Source organism: Bombina bombina, chromosome 6 (assembly GCF_027579735.1).
Source record: "Bombina bombina isolate aBomBom1 chromosome 6, aBomBom1.pri, whole genome shotgun sequence".
Taxonomy (NCBI): domain Eukaryota; kingdom Metazoa; phylum Chordata; class Amphibia; order Anura; family Bombinatoridae; genus Bombina; species Bombina bombina.
The window spans coordinates 1,126,808,619-1,126,828,068 of NC_069504.1; the positions used below are offsets into that span (position 1 = coordinate 1,126,808,619).

Sequence of the window (19,450 nt, forward strand, 5' to 3'; positions counted from 1 at the left end):
TCTTCCCCCTGTTCACCGTTGACTCCTATAAAGGAGAATCCAGATATTGGACTGATGCGTGACATGCGGGGCCCCGCACACTTATATCCCCTAAAAGAGAACACGATCACGCATGTTCTACATCAAGGGAAAATTAAATCACAGAACGAGCTTGCAGAATGGGACGCCCACACATTCTCCTCCTGGTTCTGCACGGCACAGCTCATGCACTACTATTCAACAAAGAAATATAAAGCACATTTAAACAGACAAAAAAACACATTCGAGAGACTGCATTGCGACTTAGCTTCCAAAGCACGTAATATCACAACTCTACAAAATCCTCCTTACAAGGGGAGAGCAATGCTTACTCTCATATGTGCAAACTTGGAACGCAGAGCTTGGGCGGACCATAGAAACTAAAGACTGGCATAAAATATTTGAAAGTGCAAAGAGGGCTTCGGTATCAGCTACTATCCATGAAATGCATTATAAGTTTCTGAGTCGCTGGTACCTGACCCCACAGATGCTCAGGAAAATATACCCCAACACATGCGGGGAGTGCTGGATGGGCTGCGGGGAGGAGGGCACACTGTTACATGTGTGGTGGTCTTGCCCCCGACTCAGCCCCTTTTGGGAAGCTGTACTGAAGGAGATGGGAGGGGTCCTAGAACGAACTATAACACCTAACCCGAATCAGCTGTTATACCATGAACTACCCAAGGTCTGCGGGGAGGTGAAGCATCAGTTGTTGCTTCTAATGCTCAGTGCAGCCAAGGGGTTAATACCTAAACACTGGAAAGCACAACAGGCATCTAGCCTGCAGGAGTGGAGAAGCAGAGTTGGGGACTTGCTCCGACTTTACCGCTACCACTACCGGAAAAAGGGCAAAATAGCAACGCACAAGTATATGCAATTGACATGGGAGGGAAAAGGCCCCTAATCTGGCAATCTGGTGCAGAGCGATGCTGATGACGGATCCTTCGGGCCCTGTACTGGAGGGCCAGAGGGGGGTGGGGAAGGGGAATAACCCTTTTCCACCAAATTTTTAAATATTTTTTTTCCCTTTCTCTTCCTCTGCTTCTACCCCCACCCCCCTCTATTTACAGTATGTGTAATCAATAATAAAAATTATGTATAACAAGCTCAAATGGGTGGGTGCTAAGCGCCACCCTAATACTGAAAGTTCAAGGACAATACTATGATGCATTTATCAAGGACTTAAAGCTGTGTGGTGCGGCAGGAACATCATAAACATTATGCAGAATATGTAATATTACTGTTTTTTGTACTGGTTTTCACTGTTGTATCGTACAATTTCTCAATAAAGCTTGTTTAAAAAAAATAATTTAAAAAAAAATAAGCCAACATGGTCTAAGAGGGAGGTGTCACTGCTTGACTTGTCCCATAACTTTTTTGAAAGAAAGGGTGTCCTTCATGTTCGTTTACCAGACAAACACTATCGCTCAAACCGTGTTCTTAGAAGATCTTTTTTTTTATGGGGTCAAGGATATAGATAATGTTGTAGTTGAACGTATTTGAGGCATCTCCCAAAAATTCCACCACCTAGGTCTTTTAGTTCATCTCTAGGGCAAAATCTCCCCTGTCTCACATTTTATTATCTCCCAGGTCCACCAGTACAAACTGACCCACAAATGTGTTTGTGGATGTTAATGTTGTGGATTATTTTGGGCCAGTTATGGTGTAGAAACCAGCAGAGAGATCCCAATTGGAGATCTTTAATAAATTGGGGGTCCAGGGTGACCCAAGCTCTAGTCTAATGGCCAGTTTGCCAATCTAGGACTTTCTGTTAAACAATAGCTTGTTAATAAGCCTGTATCTTTGGTACTCCTAGCCTCCCTCATCCAGCAATCTATATATAATTTTTTGTATTGATTCTGGGTTTAACCAGGCCCCAGACCTATGCATTTAAACTAGGAACCTGGGTCAGAGGTGGATTGGAACCACTTGCATGATATATAAAATTCTGGTCTCTATCAACATTTGTATCAATTGTATGAGCCCCTGTATGAGTTTTATCCAGCTCCTTCTGGGTGACTAGCAGTAGATCTGCATAATTTCTTTCTAAAAGTGTTTGAGTATTTTGGTCCAGATCTATCCCCCAATATTTCAGTCTGATGTACTTGAAGGACACAGGGATTAAAAATTTCTGATTTGAGATTATTGATCAAGATGTAGTGGGGGATGTTAGTGACAAGAATCGTGTGCAGTTTCATTTGGTATTTTGTGATGGAGAAGAGAGTGGAGCTGTGAAAACCATGAGTGGGCGTTTTATTCTTTTATTAACAACGTATGCCGTAAAGTAAACACATGACAGCTGCGCGAGCAAACACAGAACAGCCCGCTTTATTACATACATCACCTTCCTGCTGTTTATTATCATTTATACATCTCCACCTTTTTCTTTTATTACAAGTTGTTCTAGCCGCTCACTGTTTAATTCAAGCAGTTTCTTTTTCCACAGATACTTCCAAACACACGTTTCTGAATGTGCCGGGGATCTGCAGCGGAACTGTTCTTGGTGCAGGAAGAGTAGGGACAGAAATAGCAAATGAGATTTTAGATCTGCAGAGGTAAATTATTATTATTTTTCTTTTCATGCCTTGTTACAATCTCATATTTCTCATCATGATATTGAGCAGTAATGCCACTCTCTGTGCTTGTACTTAAAGGAACAAAAAACACAATGAGAAGGCTTTTGTGCAATGAATTATCAATTATATATTTATTATAAAACGTCCGGAATGCATTAACACCTTGTTTGCTAAACACCTCTGCCGTTTGCCGTGTTTTGAAGAGCCAGTCTGGACTGGAGTTTGCAAAACTGGCATTGGTTTTGTGGTACCTTTATCTTACGACCTCTGCTGAGGCCAGTTAGGGACATATGTATAGGAGGTTTAGACATGTGATGTACTGCTAGTTTTCAGTATAGGAACGCTAAATTACAGTAAAAAGAGGCAGAATAAATCATGTATATTGCAGTTTTTTAAGACACTTAATTAAATATGTTGTATTACATTGTTAACGTGTATTACAATCCCTTAACGCTAATGTTATAATAGTCAGACATTTCATTAGCAATAAAGTAATTTGTGTCTCACAAGGCACTGCTGACTAGCCAGGCACAGCGTTTTAATGCTGGTGCACAGGGCACAGGGCACGTGCAGCATACATGTGTATGCCAGTGAAAAAGTGATTGGTTTTATTAGAAGCATTTAGGCTTACAATTATTGTGCACTGATTCTTATTTTATTATTTGAGTTCGCTGGATACAGCAGTGTTGAGTGATGGCATTTACATCACTACTGAGCAAACTTCAGACTTTGTGTTCAAACTAATACAACTTAAAGGGACATACTAGTGAAATAACAAATGAGCTAATGCATTTTAATATTGCAGAAATGTTTGCAATTATGTGTTTAACATACAAAGCTGCTGAGCTGGTCCTAAGGAGATGATACATGTGTATGACTCTTCTGATTGGATCACCGGTCATGTCCTGGACCTGAGCAATAATGCACTAATGCTTTATCTATTTGTATAACCCATTTGCAAAAGTTAAGCACATAGTTGCATGCAAGCATATGTGCAATAGACAATGCTTACACCCTGCAGTTTTACAGCTTTCTTTAGTTCTCTGAGCTGGTTTGGTTAATATCTTTATATATTTTTCCCTGGTGCTACTAAATTAATCTCATGTATTCTTTTAGTTATTTTTGTATTGCAGAAAAGTTAAATTGAATAGAAAGTTCTAAATTGAAATGTGCACAGGTGTATTTTGATTTAAAATAGAAGCAATTTAGCAATAAATTGTAATTATCAAAAAATGCTTCTAGTAAAAGTAATTACTGTTTCATTGCCATATGCACGTATACTAGTGTAGGTTTGCCATATTGCCACTTTAAGGGAGGACACTTATGAAAAATACATATGTCAGGGGCTGTTAAAAGAAAATTTTGAATAATGTTCCATTATTAGAACCTTGACATATGCATTTTTCATGTGTTCCCCCTTAAAGCAGCAATATTAAAACCTGGGCTACGTGGGACTAAAGGATCAGAATTCAAGCACCGTTCCTGCCCAGAGAGCTGGCGTTGGTTTGTGTTGTATCAGTGAAGACTTACTGCTAGATTACGAGTCTTGCGTTAGCCTTAAAAAGCAGCATTGAGAGGTCCCAACGCTGCTTTTTAACGCCCACTGGTATTACGAGTCTTGAAGGAGAGGGTGTAGCGCTCACTTTTTTGGCCAGACTCGAAAATACCGCAAATCCACTTACGTCAATTGCGTATCCTATTTTTTCAATGGGATTTGCCTAACGCCGGTATTACGAGTCTTCCAAAAAGTGAGCAGTAGGCCCTCTCCTGTCAAGACTGGTACAGCATTTTAAAGTCAGTAGTTAAGAGTTTTATGGACTAACACAGTAGTATAAAACTCTTAACTAAAGTGCTAAAAAGTACACTAACACCCATAATCTACCTATTAACCCCTAAACCGAGGCCCACCACATCGCAAACACTAAAATACATTTTTTAACCCCTAATCTGCCGAACCGGACATCGCCACCACTATAATAAATATATTAACCCCTAAACCGCTGCACTCCCGCCTCGCAAACATTAGTTACATTTTTATTAACCCCTAATCTGCTGTCCCTAACATCGCCGACACCTACCTACATTTATTAACACATAATCTGCCACCCCCAACGTCGCCGCCACTATATTAAACGTATTAACCCCTAAATCTAAGTCTAACCCTAACACCCCCATAACTTAAATATAATTTAAATAAATCTAAATAAAATTACTATTATTAACTAAATTATTCCTATTTAAAAATAAATACTTACCTATAAAATAAACCCTAAGCTAGCTACAATATAACTAATAGTTACATTGTATCTAGCTTAGGGTTTATTTTTATTTTACAGGCAACTTTGTATTTATTTTAACTAGGTAGAATAGTTATTAAATAGTTATTAACTATTTAATAGCTACCTAGTTCAAATAAAGACACATTTACCTGTGTCTAACCCTAATTAGTCTAACCCTAACACCCCCATAACTTAAATATAATTTAAATAAATCTAAATAAAATTACTATTATTAACTAAATTATTCCTATTTAAAAATAAATACTTACCTATAAAATAAACCCTAAGCTAGCTACAATATAACTAATAGTTACATTGTATCTAGCTTAGGGTTTATTTTTATTTTACAGGCAACTTTGTATTTATTTTAACTAGGTAGAATAGTTATTAAATAGTTATTAACTATTTAATAGCTACCTAGTTCAAATAAAGACACATTCACATTTACTAATTCTATTTTTATTTTACAGGCAACTTTGTATTTATTTTAACTAGGTAGAATAGTTATTAAATAGTTATTAACTATTTAATAGCTACCTAGTTCAAATAAAGACACATTTACCTGTAAAATAAAACCTAACCTAAGTTACAATTACACCTAACACTACATTATAATTAAATTAATTCCCAAAATTAACTACAATTAAATACAATTAAATAAAATTATCTAAAGTATGAAAAAAAGCACTAAATTACAGAAAATAATAAAATAATTACAAGTTTTTAAAACTAATTACACCTAATCTAATCCCCGTAATAAAATAAAAAAGCCCCCCAAAATAAAAAAAGCCCTACCCTATACTAAATTACAAAGAGCCCTTAAAAGGGCCTTTTGCTGGGCATTGCCCCAAAGTAATCAGCTCTTTTACCTGTAATAAAAAAATACAAACAACCCCCCCAACATTAAAACCCACCACCCACACACCCAACCCTACTCTAAAACCCACCAAAACCCCCCCTTAATAAAACCTAACTCTAACCCCTTGAAGATCACCTTACCTTGAGAAGTCTTCACCCAACCGGGCCGAAGTCCTCAACGAAGCCGGGCGAAGTGGTCCTCCAGACAGGCAGAAGTCTTCATCCAAGCCGGGAAGAAGAGGTCCTCCAGACGGGCAGAAGTCTTCATCCAGACGGCATCTTCTATCTTCATCCATCCGGCGCGGAGCGGGTCCATCTTCAAGACATCCGACACGGAGCATCCTCTTCTGTCTTCATCCGACGACTGAATGAAGGTTCCTTTAAATGACGTCATCCAAGATGGCGTCCCTTGAATTCCGATTGGCTGATAGAATTCTATTGGCTGATGCAATCAGCCAATAGGATTGAACTTCAATCCTATTGGCTGATTTGAACAGCCAATAGGATTGAGCTTGCATTCTATTGGCTGATTGGAACAGCCAATAGAATGCAAGCTCAATCCTATTGGCTGATTGCATTGGCTTAGCGCTTGAAAGACATCCCTCATTAATTTTATTGCGCCCCAGTAGAAGTCTACTATAAAAGTGACTTAGAGCACCCATGCTATCTGACATACAGATGTTAGCTTGCCCTATACTATCTCTTGAATAATAAAAAAATAATTTTACTCTTGAAATAAAAGTGTAAAAATAGAAGCACCACTGATTGCATTTAGGTGATGTTAATGCACAACAGCGCTAGGATTTTTGTTCTCCACTTGTAATCTAGGATTTAATTTGTGTCATACAAGCCACTGCCGACTGTGGTGTGGTGTTTGAATGCTGAGCATGGGGCACTCAGCATATGTGAATATGCTGCAGAAAAACAGCAATACCTTTAATGGTAAAGTATATTGCAAAAGTGCTTCTATTTAAATACACACATGCACATTTCAATGTTGATGTTTCTATCCCTTTAAAGGGATTTATTAATTCAAAATTAATTTTTCCTGAGTTAGATAGAACATGCAGTTTTCAGAGACTTTCCAACTCACTTCCATTATTATATTGTGCACAGTCTTTTTATATGCAGTTATATGCACATTTTCTGAGGCAGCAGCTCCTACTGAGCATGTGCAAGATTTTACAGTGTATATGTATATATATATATATATATATATATATATATGAGTCTGTGATTGGCTGATGGCTGTCACATGATACATAGGGCAGCAAATTTAAATACATTTTGAAAAATATATATTGCACATATAATACTCAGAGAAAGTTCTATTACACTGTCTTTTTAATATGCTTGTGTTGCTTATGCAATTCTATTGTATTTAATGGTGCTTTAAGTAGAATGTGCTGGTCGTTAGCATCTATTGGCCAATGTCTAATAAGTGCATCTCATGTCTCCATCATTACAGGTTACACTCTCCCCCATTTAATGGTAATATAAGTCCCAGAGAGCTTCGCAGTAAATCTCCGACTGTGGCCATCTCATCCAGTGAAGTGAGTGAATGTGTTTATCCTGAGTATTATTTGTTCAAGTGCTATGGAGATAGAATTATTATTATTCTTACATAAAGTTAACAAAAAGAAAAAGAAATGGGGTTTATACTAGCACTGTTTCCTAACAAAGAGTAATATAAGTTAAAACGATATATATTTAATAGGTATAAAATTAAAAAAAGAGAGGATTAGTCCTCTATACCTTGATAATAGTTCCACCAACCAAACCAAAAAAGAAAAGCTAAAATCAAATCATGTGATCACCCTCTGTTTCCTGGCCGATATCAGCATTCGTTGGCATCAGGTGTCAGGGGTGAAAAGCATGAAACATAGCTTAGTATTAGCACACAAACACGTTTCGGCCTTAATATAGGCCTTTTTCAATGTTAGTGTTAACAAGCCGAAGCCCTAGTGCCACCCTCTTAAATATTGTTCACTTTTGTCCGGATCCTCCAATAACCGTTTAGTAATGGACACACCACAAAACCAATCTGTATTAGCTGGATATTCATCCGTGGGCATGTGTTTGCCATCTAGATACCTATTGGTCATATCGTTTACCAGCGTCATATAGAAGACGGCTTTGGATAGTGGGAGTTGGCAGCCTGTGTGTTAACTACAAATTTGAAGGAATTTTTTCAGGCATACGCAATACGCAATTTCACATATCTATTATATTAATGTGTATGCAATATTTTCAAAGACAGGTTCCCAGTGCCACTATTGTTTATTTTCTACATAAATCTGATTGGATAATTGTACGTGGGCGTATGGTAGCCATCCGGTTAGTGATAGGTGGGTCCGGTGAGTGATGTAGTATAGTAGACGGCAGTAATAGTGGAAACTGACAGTCATTGCATTCAGATGATCAATACACAGTGCTTGAAGTGCATCTGTGTTATTAGAATTTGTGTATACCGGTCCGATATTAACCCCTTAAGGACCAGCGACGTACCCTGTATGTCGCTGGCCTTTTTTTGGGACTTGATTGTTTTATAGCACGGTCTTGCCACCAGCGTTGAGACTGCTCTATTCCACAAAGCCTGCTGGAGGGAGGGTATTAATAGCGTCTTCTTGCTAGACTTGTGCTATTATGTCCTGAAAAAACCCTTAATGACCAGTGACATACAGGGTACATTGTGGTCATTAAGGGGTTAAGCGTGTTCCTACAGTATGTGAAGTGCTACTGATCATAGCACGGATTTGGGGTATTCATTATATATCTCACATAGTAATTATTTATACTCAATTGTGCTGATGAATAGAGCACGATTCTGAAACTCTTACAATATATGCAAAATATATATTCATTAATCGTGTATTTTGTGTATATATATATATATATATGTGCTAGCAAATGGAACAGAATGACTTATGATATCGGTGTTGTGTGTGTATATGTTGTAATGAAAGCCGTTTACATGTTGAGATCTGGGACTTCACATACCTAAGCTTCTCATAGTGTACGTTATAAATACATATATCACATCTACACACTCTTATATATGGTATATAAACCTTCAATAAGTATCATATTTACTGCTACTAGCAAGCACTGAACAGTTGATCAACGTACATAGGTGTCAGGATTTATGTTAAGGTTGTTTTGTGATTGCCACTCAGTCTCACAAATAATCGGGTTCTCTGTATATTGGAAACCCTGTTCTGCTCCTTGACTGAGGGCCAACTCACTGGAGAAAACCACAGATCACTAATACCTGAGTTGGTAAGATATTAGCTTAGTTCACAAAATATCTATAGAGGTCTTGTTAGAATTTAGTCTTTATATGTTAACAGTCTTGTTAGTAACATGTTAAATCGTTTCTAAGCTAGATGTATAATGGAGCGTTAAAGAGTTAATGACAAACTGACATTTCAGACAATACGACTAGTTGGTTTTAGTTGATAGGCAGCAAATTTGAAACTAACCGAAACTAACAAGTTCATGCGCATATGCAAGGTAAGATGAAAGCAAGCTGTACCTGTTAGTATTGCAGAGCAAACGGTTACTTGTCCTCTCCTGATTGTAATCCATCATCCTGAAATTGCCTGATCGACAAAAACAGAGGTCGCTTGCCTCTGCTGCGACTCAGAACGCTGAAATGGAGGAGTTCGTCATATGCCTGTGACGTCAGCGGAGAACAATAGTCCAGAACAATTGCTTAGAAGGCAGTCAGCTGTTTGAGAGACTGTTAGTATATGAGACAAAGGTTTTGTGCTTCAAAGTCCTTAGAGGAAGTAGGAACAGGAACGGCTGACAGGTATCAAACCCAAAAGCTGAGATTCTGCAAAAGTTGTAATGAGACACAAACTGTGAATACTTATACTTTAAGTGGCTAGGATCCGTAGTACGAGGCAGATTCAATTACTACCCAAACGTAACAAATTACCAAGCACTGAGAGGAAGGAGGTGCCTTATAAAGGATATGCAGGAGAGGAGTTAAAGGTATAGAGATGTTTAGGTATGAAGCTAATTAAAGGTACAGAGATGGATATTTAGAAAACCAATACATGACAGGACCCCCCTTCAAGGAGCCACTCCGCGGATCAAGGTTTAGGTCGGTCAGGATGTCGTCGGTGAAACAAAGAGATCAGTCTAGGAGCAGAGATATTGGTAGAAGGTTCCCATGAATCCTCCTCATGACCAAAACCTTTCCAATGCACAAGGTACTGGAGTGCGTTACAATGGAATCTGGATCCAATATGGAATGTACTTCGTACTCCTAATCTTCCTGATTAGGTTCCGGAAGAACTTCAGGCAATAAAGATGGTCTAAGAAGTTTGAAGGGTTTCAAGAGAGATACATGGAAGGTTGGGTGAATTCTGAATGTTTTAGGTAATGCCAAAATGACTGCATTTGGATTTAGAATTTTGTCGATCCTAAAGGGGCCAGTGAATAAAGATCCTAACTTCTTAGATGGTATATGAAGTTTAAGGTGTTAGTAGATAACCAAGCTAAATCACCCACTTTATATTCTGGAGCTTGTCTATGCCTTAAGTCATAATGAGCCTTTTGAATGGCTTGAGCTTTTTCTAGATTATTTTGAATGAGAGAAAAACCCTGAGCAAGATCATTAACAGTATCATTCACCAAAGGGGAAGAACTCTCAATCCTAGGATAAAGGTGAAATCTGGGATGAAAACCATAGTTTGCAAAAAAAGGAGATATCTTAGTGGATGAGTTAGTGGAGTTGTTATAAGCAAACTCGGCTGTGGGTAAAAGGGAAGTCGGGTTATCTTGTAATGAGGAGCAATATCACCTCAAATACTGTTCTAGGGTTTGGTTGGTACGTTCGGTTTGCCCATTAGTCTGTGGATGATATGCAGTACTAAGCCTTCTGTCAATTCCCAAAACACGACAAAGTTGTGTCCAAAATCTAGAAGTAAATTGACTACCTCTGTCCGTGGTGATGGTGTCAGGTATACCATGTAATTTGACCACATAATTCAAAAATAGCAGTTTTAGAAGCTGTAGGAAGAGTGTGATGGGGTATGAAGTGAGCCATTTTGGTGAATAAGTCAACAACTACCATACTTGTATTGTTATTTGACGAAGAAGACAAGTCTACAATAAAATCCATGGCGATGTCCTTCCATGACCTATTTGAGATTGGAAGAGACATCAGAAGACCATAACGACGTATCTTTTGTGATTTACATTTAGTACATAAGGAGCAAGATTGAATGTACTCCTGTACAGAAGTTGACATCTGTGGCCACCAAATATCCCTTTTGAGGAGATCCATCGTCTTGTGGAAACCTGGGTTACCTGCAATAATGGAGTTGTGTGTGGAATGTAAAACTTAATCGCGTAAATCAGGGGGAATGTACATCTGGTCATGATAGTAATAAATCTCGTCAGTTCCTTAATGAAGCTTTTCTAAAGGTAAATGTGGATCTGTGAGTTGGCTGTCTCGGATCCTAGATCTATGATCAGTTGAGAATCCTAAAACTCTTTCATGAGGTATGATGGAAGTTGAAGGAGTAGAGAACACAGGTCTTTGATCTTTCTGTGGGAGAGCATCTGCCTTTCCGTTATACCTGCCTGGTCTGAAAGTTATGTAGTTAAATCTTGAAAAGAAAAGACTCCATCTAACTTGATGTGCTGATAGCGTTTTGTTAGTTTTGAGATACTCCAAATTTTTATTGTCAGTGTAAATGAGAATTGGAAGATTTGTTCCCTCTAGGAGGTGTCGCCAATGTTCTAGTAAGACTTTAATAGCCAACAACTCCTTTTCCCCTATAGAATAATTAACCTCTGATGAACTCATTACTCTAGAGTAATAAGCAACTGGATGTGCTGGTTATTTAGGAGACTTTCTTTGGGATAAAATAGCGCCAAGTGCGTAATCCAATGAATCTACTTCTAATAAGTATTGCAAACTGGGGTCTGGGAATTGCAGGATAGGAGCAGTTATGAAACTTTTCTTTAGCAATTCAAAAGAATCATTGGCTTGAGGTGTCCAAGTAAATTTTAGATGTTTACCTGTGAGGGAAGTTAGTGGTTTGGCTATAGATGAGAATTCCTTTATTATTATTATTATTCTTTATTTATAAAGCGCCGACAGATTCCGCAGCGCTGCCCATGGGTACAAGGATAACAGTACAGTGGAGAAAAAATACGATAAGACAAATACAGGGGGAATTGAGGGCCCTATTCCCGTGTGAACTTACAATCTAGACGGGTAGGAGGATTGGAAACAGGAGGTGGGGACTGCAGAGGTGAGAATGATATTAGTGAGGAGATAGAGGGCAACTGTTAGTTAAGTGAATTTAGTTTGTTAATAAGTCGGGTGATAAGCTTCCCTGAACAGAAAGGTCTTTAGGGAAAGTTTAAAGGAGGAGAGTTTAGGGGCAAGTCTGACATCTCGAGGAAGTGCGTTCCAGAGGGTTGGTGCCGCACGAGAGAAGTCCTGTAGTCTAGAATGTGAGGAGGTGATGGTAGAGGACGCAAGAAGCAGGTCGTTGTTGGATCTTAGGGGACGGGCAGGAGTATATTTGTTGATGAGTGAGGACAGGTAGGATGGGGCAGCATTGGTGAGGGCTTTGTAGGTCAGGGTGAGAATTTTGAATTTAACTCTGTTGTGAATGAGGAGCCAGTGAAGGGACTCACAGAGAGGTGCAGCAGAAACAGAGCGTCGAGAGAGGTGGATTAGCCTGGCAGATGCATTTAGGATGGATTGGAGGGGAGAGAGGCGGGAGAGAGGGAGGCCAGTTAGTAAGTTGTTACAGTAGTCAAGTCGGGAAATTACCAGGGAGTGGATGAGCTGTTTGGTAGTTTCAGCACTCAGAAACGGATGAATTTTGGAGATATTGCGTAGGTGGTTGCGGCAGGATGAAGAGAGCAGTTGGATGGGGGAATGAAGGACAGATTTGAGTCAAGCGTGACAAAAGAGGCAGCGGACTTGGGGTGATGGGGAGATAGTGGTGCCGCCAACAGTGATAGAAAAATTAGAGACTGGAGTGGAGCTAGAGGGGGGAATTAGAAGTAGTTCGGTCTTGGACATATTTATTTTTAGGTGGTGAGAGGCCATCCAGGAGGAAATGCCAGATAAGCAGTCGCTGATGTGAGAGTTGACAGAAGGAGAGAGTGCAGGGGTGGAAAGGTAGATCTGGGTATCATCAGCATAGAGGTGACAGCTGAAGCCATAGCTGTTGATAAGTTTACCCAGTGAAGAAGTGTAAATAGAGAAGAGTAGAGGACCAAGGACAGAGCCTTGTGGTACTCCAACAGACAGGAGCAATAGAGAGGAGGAGTCACCAGCAAAAGAGACAGAGAAGGATCTGTTAGAGACATAAGAGTGAATCCAGGAGAGGGCAGTGTCACAGAGACCAAGAGAACTGAGAGACCGTAGGAGAAGGGGATGGTCAACAGTGTCAAAGGCAGCAGATAGGTCAAGTAAGATGAGTATAGAGTAGTAGCCTTTGTTTTTAGCAGAAAGGAGATCGTTAGTAACCTTGGTGAGGGCAGTCTCAGTTGAGTGTTGGGGACGGAAGCCAGATTGCAGGGGGTCGAGCAATGAGTTGGAGGATAGGAAGTGGGTTAGGTGATTGAAAACTAGTTTTTCAAGGAGTTTTGAAGCTAGTGGGAGCAGTTATATGGGGCAGTAGTTTGCAGGAGAGTTAGGGTCGAGGGAGGGTTTTTTGAGGATGGGGGTGACCTTCGCATGTTTGAAGGAGGCAGGGAATGAGCCGGTAGAAAAGGATAGGTTAAATATGTGAGTAAGAGCTGGAGTGAGGGTGGCAGACAGAGGAGGAATTAGATGTGAAGGAATAGGGTCAAGTGGGCAGGTAGTGAGGTGTGAAGAAGACAAAAGGGAAGCCACTTCACTCTCAGTGGTTGGGAGGAGGGTGCAGAGAGTGGCAGAGGGATTGACTGGGAGCGGAGTTGGGAGATAGCAGGTTTGTGTTGGGATGTTTCCTCGGATTGCAAGTGTTTTATTGAGAAAATAGTCAGCAAGGTCTTGAGCACTGAATGCAGATGAGGGGGGTGGTGCAGGTGGGTAGAGGAGAAAGTTGAAAATAGAGAAGAGTCTTTTAGGGTTTGAGGAGTGAGTGGATATAAGAGAGGAGAAGTAGGTTTGCTTAGCTAAGCGAAGGGCAGAGGTGTAAGAGTAGAGAATGAACTTATAGTGCATGAAATCATGTTCAGAGCAGGATTTCCCCCCAGACACGTTCAGCAGTGCGGGAGCATTTTTGTAGGTGCCGCGTTTGTTGGGAGTGCCAGGGTTGGAGCTGACGACGTGGGGCTTTGCGAGGTTGGGGTGGAGTGAGAGTGTCAAGTGCAGCAGAGAGAGTATTGTTATAGTGGGTTATAGCAAGGTCAGGGCAGGATATCGTGGAAGTGTGGGGGAGGCGTAGTTGAATAAGATTGGAGAGTTGGGGAGCGTCCATAGTGTGCAGATTTCTACTGGTGCGGGGGCGAGAGGGGGAAGTAGGTTTAGTATCTATATTAGGATTAAAGGTGAGCAGATGGTGGTCTGAGATGGGAAATGGGCGACATGCAACATTAGAGAGAGAGCAGAGATAGGAGAATACCAGATCAATTGAGTGTCCATCGCGGTGGGTAGGGAATAGGGTGGATTGTGAGAGGCCGAAGGAGTTAGTGAGTGAGAGAAGTTTAGAGGCAGCAGGGGCAGATGGGTTGTCAATGGGGATGTTGAAGTCCCCTAGCATTAGAGCAGGTGTATTTGTGGAGAGAAAGTAAGGAAGCCAGGCAGCAAAGTTGTCAAGGAATTGGGAAGTTGGTCCAGGGGGGCGATAGATAACTGCCACTCTGAGAGAGAGAGGGGAGATCAGGCGAATGCAGTGGACTTCAAAGGAACAAAAGGAGAGAGATGGAAATGGGGATAGGTACTGATCGGAGCAGGAGGGGGAGAGTAAGATGCCAACACCGCCACCGTGTCTCTCACCTGGCCTAGGTGTGTGGCTAAAGTGAAGACCACCGTGTGTGAGAGCAGCAATAGAAGCAGTGTCAGAGGAAGATAGCCAGGTTTCAGTAATTGCTAAAAGGTTAAAAGCGTTGGAAACAAACAGGTCGTGAAGAGTTGTAAGTTTGTTACAGAAAGAGCGAGCATTCCAGAGGGCACAAGAAAAGGGAGGGGTTAGGCACTGTTTGTTAATGGAGATGAGATTTTTAGTATTGCGTGACCTAGAATTTTTGCAGTGGGAGATGGAGCGAGAGTGTAAAAGTGTGGCGATTGCTGCAGGGCCAGGGTTAGGAGAGACATCACCAGCAGCAAGCAGTAGTAGCAGTAAGAGAGACACAAGGTGAGAGTGAGATTTGTAGGAGCGGGAATGATTAGACACAGGAGAGTTAGAGAGGGAAGTGTTTCTAAGGAAACAAAGTAATTCATGAGAGGACAGCATAGGGGATGAGAGAAGGGAGGGGGGGAGATATGGATAGTGTGGGGATTGTTGTTATAGGGACATGCAGTGATTTTTAGGAGAAGGGAAGACAGAGAGAGCAGAAAAGTCATAGAGAGCATTGTGTAGAAGTATAGTTATTAAGTTTACCTGTTAGTTGGTCTGCAGTTTCAACCTCCAGTTTCTAACTCCGGTGTGTAACTCTGCTACTTGTAACAGAGAGCTACTTAGAACCAGAGAGCCTCGGCCCAAAATGAGCCTTAAGCCTTCTCTATCTGTAGTAGTGAGAAGTGATGAAGTGATTCTAGGCAGCTGTTACAGGCAGTCTTAGCTAGCAGGAGTTAAACACTTGCAAATTAGAAGGGAGGGGGGGCGGGGTGGCAGGATGAGTAAGTTTTAGACAATATAAGATAAAATGATTACAGGTAGACAAAATGGAGACAGAGGAAATGGTTACCAGAGGAGTCTAGCACAAATTAGAGGAGCGTTTAAAAGCAGTCAGTTAGGCAGAAGCAGGAAGACATACCAGAGGAGTCTAGCACAAATGAAAGGGGCGTTTAAAAGCAGTCAGGCAGAAGCAGGAAGACATACCAGAGGAGTCTAGCACAAATTAAAGGGGCGTTTAAAAGCAGTCAGTTAGGCAGAAGCAGGAAGACATACCTGTAGAGAGATGAGTTGAAATAGGATTAGAATCATTGGGAATATTGGTCCGGTGTGTAACTCTGCTACTTGTAACAGAGAGCTACTTAGAATCAGAGAGCCTTGGCCCAAAATGAGCCTTAAGCCTTCTCTATCTGTAGTAGTGAGAAGTGATGAAGGTAGTGAGAAGTGATGAAGATTAATGAACTTTCTGTAAAAGTTGGCGAAGCCTAACAATCTTTGAACCTCTCTCTTATTAGTTGGGGTTGGCCAGGAAGTTATTGCCTCTATCTTTTTATTCTCCATTTGTATACCTGATGGTGAAATGTGATACCCAAGGAATGATATGGTATTAGTGTTAAAAATAAATTTTTCACTTTTGGCATATAAGTGATGTTGTCTAAGGTGAGTAAACACAATTCTAACATGTTTAATATGAGTTTGTGCATTGTTGGAATAAATTAAGATATCATCCAGGTAGATAACCATACAGATGTCAAAAAGGTCTCGAAAAATATCATTAATAATACACTGAAATGTCGCTGGGGCGTTACATAATCCGAATGGCATGACATTATATTCGAACAAGCCGTACCTTGTTCGAAATGCTGTCAGCCATTCATCTCCAGAACGGATTCTTATAAGATTATATGCACCCCTAAGATCTAGTTTGGTGAATATTATGGCACCTTGTAATCATTCAATAATCTCAGGTATAAGGGGTAAAGGATATCTGTTTTTCTTTGTACGTTTGTTGAGTTGCCTATAATCAATTATGGGTCTAAGTGACTGATCTTTATTACGAACAAAAAAGATACCTGCTCCTGCAGGAGAGGTAGAAGGCCTAATAAAGCCTTTTTTTTAGGTTATCTTCCAAATACTGTTTTAGGTGCTGTAGTTCTGGTTGTGAGAGAGGATATATATGTCCATAGGGTATTGTTGAACCAGGAATGAGTTCTATAGGACAGTAATATGGTCTGTGAGGTGGCAAAGAGTCTGCCTCATTCTTGTCAAAAACGTCTAAGAAATCTGAATAACAAGGGGGTATGGCATGTTCTGTAGTATATATACGATTAATATATATATTGCAGATATTGTAAGTGTCCGAAGTTTTGTTCTGCAGCAATTCAGAATTGTGCCCTATTCATCAGCACGGATGAGTATAAATAATTACTATGTAAGCTATAGAATGAATACCCCAAATCCGCGCTATGATCAGGAGCACTTCACATACTGAAGGAATATGCTTAATATCGGACCGGTATTATGTCACTCACCGGACCCACCTATCACTAACCAGATGGCTACCATACGCCCACATACAATTATCCAATCAGATTTATGTAGACAATACACCATAGGGGCACTGGGTACCCGTCATCAAAAATATTGAATACACATCAGTAATATAGTTATGTGAAATTGCGTACGTCCGGAAAAATTCCCTGCAAATTCGTAGTTGAGCTCTATGAATCAGTACGGATGATTAGGAAATATAAACAAGAAACATCTCATGAGTTATATAAATACACTAAGATGAATAGCGATATTTACGATAAGGGAATTGTACAATAACGGATTGCAATATAAACTTATCAATTACATGATGGTACATATAATACTATGTCAAGATTTTCTAAACACACGGGCTGCCAACTCCCACTATCCAAAGCCGCCTACTATATGACGCTGGTAAACAATATGACCAATAGGTATCAAGATGGCAAACACACGCCCACGGATGAATATCCAGCTAGTACCGATTGGTTTCGTGGTAGGCGTTGTCCGTTACTAAACAGTTATTGGAGGATGCGGACACAAGTGAACAGTATTTAAGAGGGTGGCACTAGGGCTTCGGCTTGTTAACACTCACATTGAAAAAGGCAGAAACGCGTTTGTGTGCTAATTTTAAGCTATTTTTCATGTTTTTCACCCCTGACACCTGATGCTGACGAATGCTGATATCGGCCATGAAACAGGGGATGATCACATGATTTGATTTTAGCTTTTCTTTTTTGGTTTGGTTGGTGGTACTATTATCAAGGTATAGAGGACTAGTCCTCTCCTTTTTAACGTATACTCATTAAATATATATCGTTTTAACTTATATTACTCTTTGTTAGGAAACAGTGCTAGTATAAACCCCATTCCTTTTTCTTTTTGTTAACTCTATATCTTATTAGGGGTAGCACCGGGCTGTTTTTCCCAATCAGTCCTTTTTTCCTAATTATTAGGTTCTAGTGCCAATTCCATTCTTTTCTTTATTCAGTATTCTTGCATAAAAAACCTCTCAGCTGTATTAGTGACAAATTCTAGTTTTATATGAGAAAGAACCATAAAAAAATATGATGTGATATATTGTAAAATACTTTCTCTCTATGGTCCTGATTATAAAAAGCTTGCCGACATGGAGAGAAATCACACATGTTGTATTTATCTCATATTCACACCCAGAACCCTTTAAAGCAAAATATCAAGCAAAAATGTGCATTTCTAAAATTATTTAAAGAGCTATTGTAGTCAAGAAATGACATGGTCTAATCTGAGCTTGTCATTTTAAGACTATCGACCCTGCAGTACTATGGTTTAACCCCTGCAATGGTGTTAAACACACAGTAGAAATACCGCTCAGGATTCCCGGTACTCTGCTACTTCCAAGCGGCAAATGCAGCTGATCCAATCAGCAATGCTAGTTACACATCTGTATTGTGATTGGATCAGCAGGGAGTTCTGCTCAGGACCAGCAGTGTTCCGTGGGTCCAGAGTGATAATTCTACTTGTGTGTTCAAACCCTTTGCAGGGGTTAAACACACAGTATTGCAGGTTCGACAGTCTTAAAATGACATACTCTAATTATTAGAGAACGTCATTTTTCAATTATAATGTTTTTTTAAGGGACCTCACAATGCTGAGAAGACTTCTTGGATTACAATTCTCTAAAGCTGTCTGGTGAGATTGTATAGACCAGGGGTATCAAGCTCATTGTGTCCGGGGAACCCTGGCCAAGTGTTCTTCTCCCATGGGGGCCACTTGAACAGAGTGAGTTCTCTGGAACTGCATATACTAGAAACTGGAAGTGACATTTAACCAAGTAGTAGTGCATGGTAGGAATTGTAGTCCACAATAGACACACACAGTGTATATTTACCAAGTGAAGTGATCATTCTGGAACTGGATACAAAGTGACATTTATCCAAGCAGTGCATAACAGGAGTCTATGCATGTCTATATATTTATCTTATTAGGGTCTGTATAGAACATCAACTTGTTACACATCAAAGAACCCTAAAAAAAAATTGATGGGGCCAAATTAATAATTTACCTAACAAAGGGAGGGCCAGATTAAACTATCTTGAGGGCCATATATGGCCCCAGGACCGGTATTTTGAGACCACTGGTATAGACTATAAAGATATTAAATCAGTTTTACAAGTTTCCTTTAGGTATTGTTTGTTTGTTTTTTTCTTTGGGAACTGTGTATCTCATTAAGGGGAGATCACTAATATTCTTTATGTGAAGGAGACACTTTACAATATACTACTCAGAAGATGCGTGCATTCAGCTATCATTTATACAAATGCCGATCATGGCCGAGGGTCACCACATTTGTCTCTTTTCAGAGACGGATTTATTCCTGTAATGGTGCATCGCACAAAGATCT

General features: G+C 40.0%; 1 protein-coding gene across 1 annotated transcript in view; it reads left to right on the forward strand.

Annotated features, from left to right (window-relative positions):
• Positions 1–19,450, forward strand: part of BMAL2 (basic helix-loop-helix ARNT like 2) — a 416,858-nt gene that overhangs the window by 367,384 nt on the left and 30,024 nt on the right. Inside the window, 2 exon segments of the mRNA XM_053719098.1 lie at positions 2,465–2,573; positions 7,200–7,284. Coding sequence (XP_053575073.1) covers positions 2,465–2,573; positions 7,200–7,284 — 194 coding nt within the window.